The sequence below is a fragment of the Diadema antillarum genome, unplaced genomic scaffold (genome assembly GCF_040938485.1).
Source record: "Diadema antillarum isolate AM-2024a unplaced genomic scaffold, OU_Dant_1.0 scf00000001, whole genome shotgun sequence".
Classification (NCBI taxonomy): Eukaryota; Metazoa; Echinodermata; class Echinoidea; order Diadematoida; family Diadematidae; genus Diadema; species Diadema antillarum.
Window position 1 is genome coordinate 3,152,431 of NW_027270890.1, and position 13,558 is coordinate 3,165,988.

The window sequence follows — 13,558 nt, forward strand, 5'->3', positions numbered from 1 at the left end:
ACAGGTACACAAAATTTATATCCACATGACTTCAACATTTTATGGCTTTAAGAATACACTATGTGGATAACTAATTTGAGAAATATTTTGAGCTGGACATACTATTTCGAAATTGATATATCATTCACTTCTTATTCAGCACATACATAAAAAAATATACTGTAAAAGCAGAAATGTTCACATGCATTTTAATTTCATGAATTTTGCAAGAGCCATGATTCACGAAATTAAAAGGCATGTGAAAGTTTTTGTCTACACTATGTGCATTGAAAGCCAGTGGCAATTCCTGAAAACTTTTTGCCACGAAAAAGGCTGTTGGCTCCAGTTCACAAAAATTTCAAACTGTGAAAATATCTTGCTTTACAAGAATTATTTGTTAACAAATATGTATATGCCACCAGTATTTGACATTGTTTAAAGACAATATTTACCATTCTCATTTGTAATCATTGTTGGAATCTGTTGGTGGTTGTTGCAATACTACTGGCAGGGAGTACATACAGGGGTGATCATACAGCTATCACAGCATTGCAAACAAACTTAAACTCAAAATCCTCATCTTAACTTTACTGTTCAAAACTAACAGTTTATGATGCAGGTAAAATGTTGAAGTGACATAAAACACGGGATAACTATATATGAAGCTGTTTGAATTGATTATCATTCAGTCAAGAGGAATCATCGCAATCAAGTATCTTAACCCACTGAGGACAAACTCATTTTGCTGTAACATGCATTTCCCATAGAAACCTGCCCAAGTATACTCGGGACTAGACTTGAACGGGTTAAGGTGTTGCTCCATGGGGGACCTACCCAGAGAGAAGACAGAGCAGAATGGACCAGAGTAGCTTGGTAGACACATACAGGTGCCATTCACACAGGTGCCTCCATTCTGACAAGGTCTCTGGTCACACCCAGCAACTGGTGGTGAATAAAACATGAACCAAGGAGAGTGACAGTGTATTATTTACAGGTAGTCATATGAAGAGTTTGTTCGCAAAAACCGATAAGTCCATATTTGCCAAATGGAGATATTTGCGATTAAAGGTCAAGAAAAATAAAGAGAATAATAAAGAAAATTTTTGCTTCTTTTGACCATAACTTCAAAAATGTGCCTTTATATGTAGTGACCAATGTATCATTTGAAAGGTATTATTTTGTACTTTATGACAGAAACCGTGCTGAAAAATCTTCAAAAATGGACTTGTTGGTTTTTGCAAACAAACTCTTCTTCACAAACGGCTTCATAATCTAGAACTCGTCTTTGCAAATCTATTACCGTGCAAAAGTACAAAGCACATGAGTTATGGTGTCTTCATACTTTACTCTAAAGACAAGCAAGATAGCTTTGCAACAGTATACACACTAGTATAAATCAGCTAATGCTTGTATTTATATAGTAAGCTATGGAGAGTCTTGTCATGTGTCAGATGTATAAAATGAAATAAATATGCATATATTTTTTTTGGTCAAACATAACTTTCCTGTCAATATGGATCAAATTTTAAGTGTCACAGATAATTATTCATGAGCTTTCTAGCTGCAGATTTATTTGGATGTGCAGTTCAACACGAATGTCGGTGATTAATTGTTCCTTTTCATGAACTGTTTTGCAATGTGAGCCAAACTCAGTAAAACAGTAATCATATAAAGGGATCTCATAATATAAATACTGGTTGGTAATGCACATTTCTGTTAATTTCTAAAAAAAAAACTTTTCTTGCAACTAGGGAAAGTTGATGGATTTTTTTTTTCTTACGTCTCAGTTGGCAGAATTCTCCCAGGTAGCCATAGGGACATTCACACACACCATCTAGACAGACACCACCGTTCATACAGGCTGCCCTGCATTCTGAAACAAACAAACAAACATACAAACATGGATACAAACGTATCTTGTGTGAAAATACCTTTTAGAATACTGTATCTTTTTCTGACAAAACTAAGGATAAGCTGCTTCAACCAAAAAATACTTGTGACAAGTGCCCATTGTACAGCAACATTTTTGAGTGCATTATAGACAGACACACTATGTGTTAATGGCTATATAAGCTTTGATTTTACCATTATCATATTTTCACAGCAATATTAATGATTATGGTGCTCAAATTGGGATCTTTTCTTGCCATAAACCTCCTAACCTGCTGAAGACTTTTGTTAATTTCATAAGAATGCAAATTTTATTCATTTCATTTCATCATTTTCCATTTCCAACAAGAAATACACACAATCATAAACATAGAATGATCATATGAGTATAAAAAAAATCAAATGCTTGACTTGTGGAGTGATACTAGAAGAAACAATATTAGCCAAGTCTTACAGAATTAATCAATGTTGTAAAAACAATGGGTAAATAGATTGGCTGCTGAAAATGGAGGGGACTACGTGAGAGCTTAGCTGGTACATTGCAGTTCCCCTCAGAAACAAAAAAGATAACAACACCAACAAACACACACATTGTCCAAAGACCTATAACTATAATGTAAACTACTTTACATATTGGGACTACTTTTTCAAGGATTAAAACAGTAATATTTGAACATAGCTAACAAAAAATATCAAACAGACATACAGTATGCATCTAACAATTACATTCCATCGAGTTGACACTCGTGATTAGAAAATAAAACAAAACAATAGCAAAGAAAGATAATGGGGTGCTTAGGTTATGTAATCCTCACCCCTGTCTTCACACTGAGGTCCAGAGAAGAAGGAAGGGCATACACATTCTCCGTTCAGACACGAGCCTCCGTTGAGACACTCAGGGGTACAAGCTGGACACATGGTAATTGTTGTGATGAAAAGAGAGATGGAGTGAGTGAGTGAGAGAGATACACTTACAGAGATGTCTATGTACATGAGGAGCTAGTCTTGAAAATGATGGGAGTAGGAAAGTAAAAAAAAAGCAAATTGATGATGACCAAATCAAAGGAGAAATGTAAACTAAACAAAACAGGAGACAAGAGTCTGCATATTGGAGAACACTAGAAGAGCTGAGAAGGGCACTGTAAAGTTCATAGACATTATGACAGTAACAAATGAGTATATGAATATAAGAACGACACAAGTCCATGGAAGACCATTTCGAGTAAACTAAAAAAACCTTCATATCTTTTTTATTTGTCCAATAATATTCTATTTAACTGTGATGGGAAGGCAACATTGTATATACAAATTAGAACATATATTATTATGACAATTAACATTTACATTAATTGTGGAGAGGCCATTTTGTGTGGTGGACTTGGGTCGTTCTTTGATTCATATGGACTTGGGTCGTTCTTTGATTCATATACATGATATTCTGCTATAGAGATGAGAGAAGATTGAGAGAGGGCGCTATTATATGAATGTAAGAATGACCCAAGTCCTTCATTCTTACATTAATATAAGATTTAACTCATTCATTTCAGGCACTTTCGGGGGTATTTAGGATTTATCATTTATACACAAGATGAGTCCATGCATAAGCTACAATTTCCCTTGTCAAACTGAATTTGGCCAAAAATTGCACTTGGGTCGTTCTTATATTCAGGTCTTCAAATATTTGATACACTTAATGAATTACTCTATGAGATACTTGCATACAACGTTCATCCGTAAAGAATATATATTCACAAGCAATATTCTATGGCACAGCAATTATGATACTGTTTATAAAATTATGAGCGTAGACATCGCTTCTGGGAACAGTGAGCAAGTACTGAAGATCGTGCATATCAGCCTAGCATCAATAATGTATAAGATTATTGAATGTTGCAGACTCTTCATGGACATGTGATCCATAGACTTGCCACACATGGTGATGAATGTCCTTGCCACAGAAACCCATTCTTGAGGAAACCAACCCCTTCTACCAACAAGTGTTGAATGCATGGCATTGATTAACCTTCTTACAACCATAGTCTCAATTTTATACTGCCAGTCTACACGACTCCTCTGCTAGTAGGAGTGATAGGCTTAATACTCACTTTCCATCTCGCAGGCTGTGCCCCCGAAGCCTGGTGGACACACACAGGTGCCAAAGTTACAGGTGCCTCCATTCTGACAGGGCGCAATGCAGTCTGGAGGAGGGAGGGAGGGGCAAACACCAGTGATACCAGTGATATAAACTTGATCACACACACACAACAAGCACAGAGAGCACCATTAACAGAGACTCCAACTCTCCCACTTTCGACGGGAGATCTCCCCTCAAAAGCCCATTTTCGCGAAATCTCCCGTTCTCCCGCTTGAGATTTAATTTCTCCCGCCAAAACACCTTTTTTAAAACCTGGAATTAAATTTTGATGAATCCAAGGGGATTCAAGGTCGAGCATCATTAGATCTAAAACATCTGTCTTCATATGATATGATATAATTATGATATGATTTTGTATCAAACCAAAATATATGATATGAATCATTGAATCATCTACTTAGTGCCCTCGTAAGTTAAAAAAAGTCTGAGGCTAAAGCTGGACCCTGGCTGCAAGGGACTTTTGCAGTCGTGATGTGCGCTTCGTACACATCAAGTTGGAGTCTCTTGTTTGCTAGGGGTTTTGAGCAGGAGAATCTCCAGATCAGAAGGTGCTCGGGGTTGGAATCTCTGAATTAATGATACCATACAACAGGTGAAACCCTGCCTTGAGTGTGTACAGTTGAACCTCTCGTATCCAGACAAGTCGGGACCGGGGCTCATCCGGATAAGGGATTTGGCCGGATATGGGAGACTCAATGCTTTATACATGTATATATACATACACATGTACTGATGTAGCCCATTGTAGTACCACATGTAGTAATGTGTATACTGCAACCTTTCCATTGTTACAAAATAGAGGTTCGTGTTTGCAAGAATGAAATCATTTTCTTTTATAAATTCTTGGGATGATTTACTGAAATAATTATTAAGAAATGTATCAAGTAGATCTTGAAAATAAACAGTACGAGTCGACGAAACTACGCTTCAAAATTCGATCATCACGGCTCAACAAAGTCGACTGTAGGTCGCCATTGTTAGATTGAGTTGGGAATCCCCCTTTCCTCCCGTAATTATTAAAAAAAAAAAAAATCACGGCGAGATTGCGTCCGTATAATAGAGAGATCCGGATAAAGGGAGGTCGGATAAGAGAGGTTCAACTGTATATCAAAATGCAGCTAATATTATTTTATGATGTGTACCATTACACCATAAATGATAGAGAAATATCCACTTTATTTAAACAGTGCAAACCAACAACAAAATACAAAGTGATAATGTACTTTCTAGACCACATACAAGTCTTCTTTTAGCTATTTTGAAAAATGAGATATCTAATGTAAATGTCTTCTTGGTACAATACAGCACACCTTTAATAAGTTTTATAACATTGATTTCCTAAAATGTAGAATATCATAATTCAGAAATTAGTACATAACTACAACAATGATTAAGTATTAGAGTTAGTGTAGTGAATTACCCAAGATGTCAAAAGTGATATAATTGTTGAGTTAAAGCATTAGATGTATTGGGCTCTACACAGAAAGAATGCTACAGACACTAATGTTAGAGACATACATATTCCAGGCAAATGCAAAGTATACATGCTTTGATTAGTATACATAGTTAGTGAAGGATTGACACATGTTTGGAAACCATGTAATACTAATGAATCCTACACTATTGTTTTCAAAGCAACACTAACACTAACACAAAACACATTGACTACACAGGTGTGTGAAAGTGTAAGTCTGACAGCAGTGAGAGAGGAAGTGTCACTGGGCAAGTTTGTGCATCAGTGTAATAGCCTCATGAATGTGTCAGTGTAATAGCCTCATGAATGTGTCAGTGTAATAGCCTCATGGATGTGTCAGTGTAATAGCCTCATGTATGTGACAGTGTAATAGCCTCATGAAAGTGTCAGTGTAATAGCCTCATGAATGTGGCAGTGTAATAGCCTCATGTATGTGACAGTGTAACAGCCTCATGTATGTGTCAGTGTAACAGCCTCATGAATGTGTCAGTGCAATAGCCTCATGAAAGTGTCAGTGTAATAGCTTCATGTATGTGTCAGTGTAATAGCCTCATGAAAGTGTCAGTGTAATAGCCTCATGGATGTGACAGTGTAATAGCCTCATGTATGTGTCAGTGTAATAGCCTCATGTATGTGTCAGTGTAACAGCCTCATGAATGTGTCAGTGTAATAGCCTCATGTATGTGTCAGTGTAATAGCCTCATGTATGTGTCAGTGTAATAGCCTCATGACAGTGTCAGTGTAATAGCCTCATGAATGTTGCAGTGTAATAGCCTCATGTATGTGACAGTGTAACAGCCTCATGTATGTGTCAGTGTAATAGCCTCATGAAAGTGTCAGTGTAACAGCCTCATGTATGTGTCAGTGTAATAGCCTCATGTATGTGTCAGTGTAATAGCCTCATGTATGTGTCAGTGTAACAGCCTCATGAATGTGTAAGTGTAATAGCCTCATGTATGTGACAGTGTAATAGCCTCATGTATGTGTCAGTGTAATAGCCTCATGAAAGTGTCAGTGTAATAGCCTCATGGATGTGACAGTGTAATAGCCTCATGAAAGTGTCAGTGTAATAGCCTCATGGATGTGACAGTGTAATAGCCTCATGTATGTGTCAGTGTAATAGCCTCATGAAAGTGTCAGTGTAATAGCCTCATGTATGTGTCAGTGTAATAGCCTCATGAAAGTGTCAGTGTAATAGCCTCATGGATGTGACAGTGGAATAGCCTCATGTATGTGTCAGTGTAACAGCCTCATGAAAGTGTCAGTGTAATAGCCTCATGTATGTGTCAGTGTAATAGCCTCATGAAAGTGTCAGTGTAATAGCCTCATGGATGTGACAGTGTAATAGCCTCATGAAAGTGTCAGTGTAATAGCCTCATGGATGTGACAGTGTAATAGCCTCATGTATGTGTCAGTGTAATAGCCTCATGAAAGTGTCAGTGTAATAGCCTCATGTATGTGTCAGTGTAATAGCCTCATGAAAGTGTCAGTGTAATAGCCTCATGGATGTGACAGTGTAATAGCCTCATGTATGTGTCAGTGGAATAGCCTCATGGGTGCATGTGTCAGTGTAATAGCCTCATGGGTGTGTGAAGGGCAACAAGTGAAGGGTTTGCTCGCAAAAACTGATAAGTCCATTTTTGAAGATTTGAAGTATGATCTCTGTCATAAAGTACAAAATAATACCTTTTAAATGATATATTGGTCACTACATATAAAGGTATATTTTTGAAGTTATGGTCAAAAGAAGCAAAAATTTTCTTATTATTCTCTATATTTTTCTTGACCTTTAATCGCAAATATCTCCATTTGGCAAAAATGGACTTATCGGTTTTTGCAAACAAACTCTTTAAGTACACAGATGGCTTAAAGCTCTGAAACAATAATATTGTATGTGGTGTTGCCAGCATAATGCTATGATGTACAGTAAGTACTATATTTGTACACGTTTCCCTACAGCATAGTTTTCATTGCCCTTTCTTAATAAAGGAATACATGTAGTATAGTTTTGGCTAAGATGGGGATTCAGGTTACCAACTTTTTTTGTGAGATAATGAGAACCCCCCTTATAAGATATGAAAGAGCATACAATATGCTAAGAGGAATCAAAAGTCCATGAGATGAAAATTGGTTTTGGAATGGCTGATATACCCAGAAACAAAAAGGTCCTTATAAAAGGTGGGACCTATCTTTTAATAGGACTACTTTGTTTTACATTTTTGGATATCTCAGCCATTTCAAAAGCAATTTTTATGAAATAAACTTTGAATTCCTCTTATAATTGTATGTTCTTTAGTGTTACATAAGTGGTTTCAAATAATCTTGCAAAAAATGAAATCTGAATCCCCACATCAACCAAAACTATACCATCCCTTCAAGAAAACTGTGTCCACTTTGACCTTGTGGGTAGAATTTCAAAGCTTCACTGAATACAATTTTTATAATGAATTTATGTCAAAACATGTAAAGTACATGTTGCTGAAAGCATGCACTGTTTTTTTGATTGCATATCTACAGAACAGCACTGACACTTGAACATTAAAGAGAGGAGTAAAGAAGTAATACATACCATCAAGGATTTTGACTACAACATATATAATGTTGTGTTTATACATGAATATAGACAAAAAACAAAGAGAACACAACATGATAGATATATTCCAGATGAAATGAATTCTACAAGTGTACATAGAGATTCATTGTGAAAACAACCATGATGTATATTGAAATTCATAGATATTGTGCATTGTATATACAAAATTTCATGGGACCAGATTATACATTTATAGATCATAGATTCAAGAAACTACTGTTTGTCACAAGTACATGATGCAATACTAGTATGATTTTGAATCAAATAAAGTGTGGATGATGTATATAAATTTGGATCTTTTCATAAGATTCTTGCAGTCTCAGTGTGGAAAAGTAATACCTGAGTGTACTAAATATATAAAGTGACTAACTGAAGATGTGTAGTTTAACATCCCCTCCCCGATCTGGGCTCCAATTCATAAAACGTTGCTTTGAAGGCAGCTCTTCCTGGAATGGCAAGCAACAAGAATCCAGCCTCCTGATTGGTTGTTGCTACGGGAAGCTGCTATTCTAGCAAGACTTGCTATTCTAACATCTTTTATGAAATGGGGCCCAGATGTTTATATATATAGAAATGGGGTGGGGTGGGGTCATATGTGGGGTGGTATCATTTGCTATTTTACCTGGCTCCTCACAGAACGGCCCTGTAAAGCCCACAAAACACTCACAGGTGCCATTAACACAGCGCCCACTATGGGCACAAGGACGCTCACACTCCAGCTCTGGGTGGGGACAAGACAGACAGACACATGGGGTGACGCACACGGTCACGCATGGGGTGACGTACACTGTCACGCACAGGGTGACACATGGTGACAGAGACATTACAAAACTATAAAGAAACCTGAGATGAGACACAGTGTATTAATGGTTAAGTTAGTTAAACAGGGAAATGGCACCACAAAGTTTTGTGTTTGTGATTAATAGTCAACATAAGGCATGCAAAATATTCTAGCAAGCATTAGAGGCAGTTAGGAAGTTAAAACAATTGTGCTAATCAACAAACATCAATCTAACTTTGACTGACAAAATTCACTTGAAACTAAAAGACAGTACTTTGAAAGTTTATATCTGAAAATCTTTATTTTACAGCACTGTGCAATATTTGTATTTCCAGTGCTAAACAAAGTGACGTAACAAATGTTATGTGTTGCTTACATTAAAGAATGTTCTAAAAGATGCTTATTTCTGCAATGACTGTCACATAAGCAACTGCCAAAAGATATCTAAAGCTCATTTGGCACTCTAAAAGGAGATATGCCATCCATTCTGTGTGGTGATTGGACTATTAATGTAACTTGGAAAGACATACAGTAGTAGACTTGTTTGCAACAGAAACAAAAACAAGAATGTAAATGCACACACTGGTAATTTTTTCACACTCAAATGGAAATCAAATAAAACAGTACCAGATTACTGAATGCCAGCATAGTAGGAAAGAAAAAAAGAAGTCATTTAATCATCCATGAATCCAGTTGCCATATCAGTTCATGAATATCATAATATAAATGTCAATTCCTCTCAAAATGTTCTCATCACAAGAAATTGGAGAATGATTTCTTATTCCTCTAAGAGATGGAGAAACCAGAAACAGATTTAGTTTCTTGCACAAAGTTGGATTGATAATGCACAACATTACATCAATTGTATTATATTTCACAGAAAGTGATGCTTTTTTAAGTCTTGGTAATATGCCCATTTTTTCATATTGAATTAGGACAAATATTAGTTATAAACAGAATGTTGTAACTTTCAGAAGATAGAATGAAAAAAGGAAAAAGACAGGACAAGAAAAGGAAAAGGAAGCAACATGCAGCGATGGTAAGAGGGAGAAAGAGTTGGGGTATTAAAAAAAGAAAAACAACAGCACTTTATTCCTTTTGCTGCAAACAGCAAATGAAGTGCATTACAATGTGGAAACCTTTAAAAGACCTGGTAGCATGGAGATGCTATAGAGTGGGAAGGCTGGCCCAGCTCGGATATATTTGAGAATCCCCGTAACTAACTGATCTCTGCGTAAGTACACATACAGCCAAAGAATTTTGACTGGAGTGGACCATTACCGATGAGCATATGCACTGATTGTTGCTATTCCTTGGTGTCATTTCATTGTCAGCCCTGACACGATGTCAGTCTCTGACAATCTCAGCAAAATTCTTGGTTTTGATAGGCTGAGAAGCTCTGGTCACTGACTGTTAGTATGGTGATTGTCAGAGACTGACAAGTTGTCAGGGATGACAACTTTCATGAAACGGTGCCCTGGTTATCGAATGTACCCAGGTGGGGAGTGAATGAATCGGACCACCCATGAACCCCTACACTACCAGGTCTTTGATTAAAGTGTTAATGTACATTCAAGCTGTCAGTCATTGGAAGCTATGGGTTAACCCTTCCACCTGTCTCTTACCCAGATCCTGGCAAACTTTCCCTGTGAATCCCGGCTGACACTGACACACTCCACCAACACAACGTCCATTATGCATACAGGGAGGGTCACACACTGGACAGATAAACACAGGCATAAAGAGATAGGAAGATAGGGAAAACATATGAACAAACATATGAAGAGAAAGATAGATACACAAACATACAAATGAACATATAGATAGATATATAGATATAGAAATATGCAGAAAGATTGATCAAAAAGGTATATATGTAGATAGATAGATAGATAGATAGATAGATAGATAGATAGATAGATAGATAGATAGATAGATATATAGATAGATAGATATATAGATAGATAGATAGATAGATAGATAGATAGATAGATAGATAGATAGATAGATAAAGATAGAGAGAAATATGTAAACAATAGAGAAAGACATAGTGTCAAAGAGAAAGATCAATTTATAGAGAGAAATGTAGAAAGAGAGGCCAAGTCAGACAAAGAGGTAAAAACAAATGCAGACACATAACATCATGAAAGACACATTGCACATATGTGATTGAGACAGACACAGAAAAGAGATATTGAAACAGGGACAATCACAAGATATATTGAAAATAGAATATGACAAAAAACCAAACAAAACATACAGAGAGATATCAAGTAGGGAGATAAACAGAGATATCAACAAGGAAACAAAACATATAGAATATAATAAGGGATTAAGGGGAGAGAACAGAGGGTATTAACACTGTACATTGCAGTAAGACATTTGAATGTAACAACTTTTTACATCACATTTATCATTTTATTTATCAATTATTTGCAAGTTTTTAATGATATGATGGCTTTTGTATTTTTTCATCTTTTCATTTTCTCTAGCTAAGCCTTCACACACATTGGTTGGCAGGTTAGGCACAAAGCGGGGGTAAATTACATTTGGTACCTATTAACTACACGAGCTCACTTTTCAACCAATAACAGAACGTGACGATTATCAATGAGCAGATAAGTGATTTCACTCTATGGATATATTTGCAGCTTTTAGAGCACACAGGCTATAGAGGATTTATGAATGAGAATTCAAACTTTTGATAGGAGAGCAAGTAAAAATAGAAGGATCATTAAAAGATTATTTTTCTCACAGTCAAGGGGCCAGACTAAATAGAGCACAACACTGCACTCTGAATAATGATTATCATGACATTAAAGGTGTTAGTTCACCTTGTACACATCAATCAAGATTGAAGGCATCAATCAAGTGAGACAGCTTAAGCCTAACTGACTAATGCAGTGGTAAGAAGGGAGTTTTCCCTGTCACCAAAGACTATAAGGCAGCTTAATCTCAACCCCTGGTTATGTGGTTTCACACCCGAGGAGCACTTGCAAGCACAGCAGCCAATTCACAACTATGATTAAAGGTAGTTTGATATTTCTGCTTATCCAGCTCTCAAAGCACTGGAGAAAATTCAGTAATTAGTCAGAATCTTGCAGTCGGTCTCCACTGTGGCTGTTCACACAATACTAACTACAAGATTCCCCCCCCCCATCTCTTTCTGTATCATTTTCTTCCCTGAGAAAACAGATAAAAAATGGGATATTCCATTACCTCTCTCGTGGCAGAACAGCCCATCAAAGCCGGAGGGACACTGACAGATTCCATCCTCACATATACCTCCATTGATACAGGCTGGATCACATACTGCAATACACATCACAGGGAAAAAAAACTGGACATTTATTTTGTGCATGCATGTTTAAGAATTGCAGTTTTCACATTTGATTCACACCTATTCAATAAAAAAAAGACCAAAACAGAGTGATGATGATGATGATCCACAGCATTTGTATGGCGCCATATATCTGTCATAGAAACATTCAAAGGAGCACAGAGTGTCTAGTGTCTAGTGTCTAAATTCCTTTCAAGGCAACTGCTGGAATGTTATGATGTGATCTAGGTTGCTGACTGATCTTTCCCATGTAACTGACCACACAGCTGTAGCTGATCTCACCCCCAGTACATAATAGATTGTTCTTTTGTGACTTTATGTCACATATGGCCCATTCACACAGACAAACAATTGACAACTGGTATGAAAAATTGAAGATTTTTCAAACATGATACAAAATCAGTTATCTTTTATGTGTGGACCCCCAAAATGGTTGACTATTGTGATGTAAAACCCAATCTTCCGTATCTATCTTTTTAAATCTCTCATGACAGTTTGTTTTGCACAGTAAATGTGAATGGCACATGAGAAAACTTGAATGTTTTAATCCAATGAGGCAAAAAAACAAATTATGTCCACACACAGAAATGTGTCTGGAGTCGCACTCAAGTCATTACCTAGGTATGAGCAATGTGGAACTATAAATCGCTCTGCTTGCAGCCGAATGCTTTTGGGCCATGTGTGAATGATGGGAAATAAAATAAATCTTTGCAAAGTGATCTAAGAACCAAAGACTCTTCTGTGTGTGAATGGGTCTACACATAACTGAAATGCCTTTTTATGATAAATAATTGACCTATTATGACTTCATAATAGCTTACAATGAAACCATTTTACTGGTTGAGGATGGTAGTAGACTTACCCCTGGTCTGGCAGAACTCCCCTGAGTATGCCGACAAACAGCGGCACGCCCCCTGGAAGCAGATTCCTCCGTTCTGGCATGGCTGGTCACATGGACGCTCTGTCACAGACAGACACGTAGACAAACAAACGATAGAAATAATGACAGAGCCAAAGAAAGACATGCACAGAGAGAGAGAGAGAGAGAGAGAGAGAGAGAGATGCAATACACACAAAGAAGGAGATATCAAATCATTACATACATTTGTTCTGTAAATCCCTAACATGCACTAACATGTTTGCTATGTATACAATATTGTATAATCAGTTTGGTAGTGATTTTTTTTCTTCATAATTAAAATGATTGTTGCTAGTATTGCAAATGGAAAGGAAAAACTTTTTTTCAGCTCTTTGTTATTTGGTTGTGACATTTTTAAAAGCTTTCTGATTATTCTTTTCAAATTGGCAATGCATTTCAGAAGACAGAAGATCTTGTTTTTTACTCA

At 36.7% G+C, this 13,558-nt stretch overlaps 1 protein-coding gene across 1 annotated transcript; it reads right to left on the reverse strand.

Moving 5' to 3' along the window:
* Nucleotides 1–436: 436 nt before the first annotated feature.
* Nucleotides 437–13,237, reverse strand: LOC139722242 (uncharacterized). The gene is made up of 7 exons (XM_071633588.1): nt 13,075–13,237; nt 12,092–12,184; nt 3,975–4,067; nt 2,685–2,777; nt 1,760–1,852; nt 814–921; nt 437–480 (listed from the first exon to the last, which is right to left on the reverse strand). Exons 1-7 carry the CDS (start codon nt 13,235–13,237, stop codon nt 437–439), a joined length of 687 nt encoding a protein of 228 aa, XP_071489689.1.
* Between the last annotated feature and the right edge of the window lie 321 nt (nt 13,238–13,558).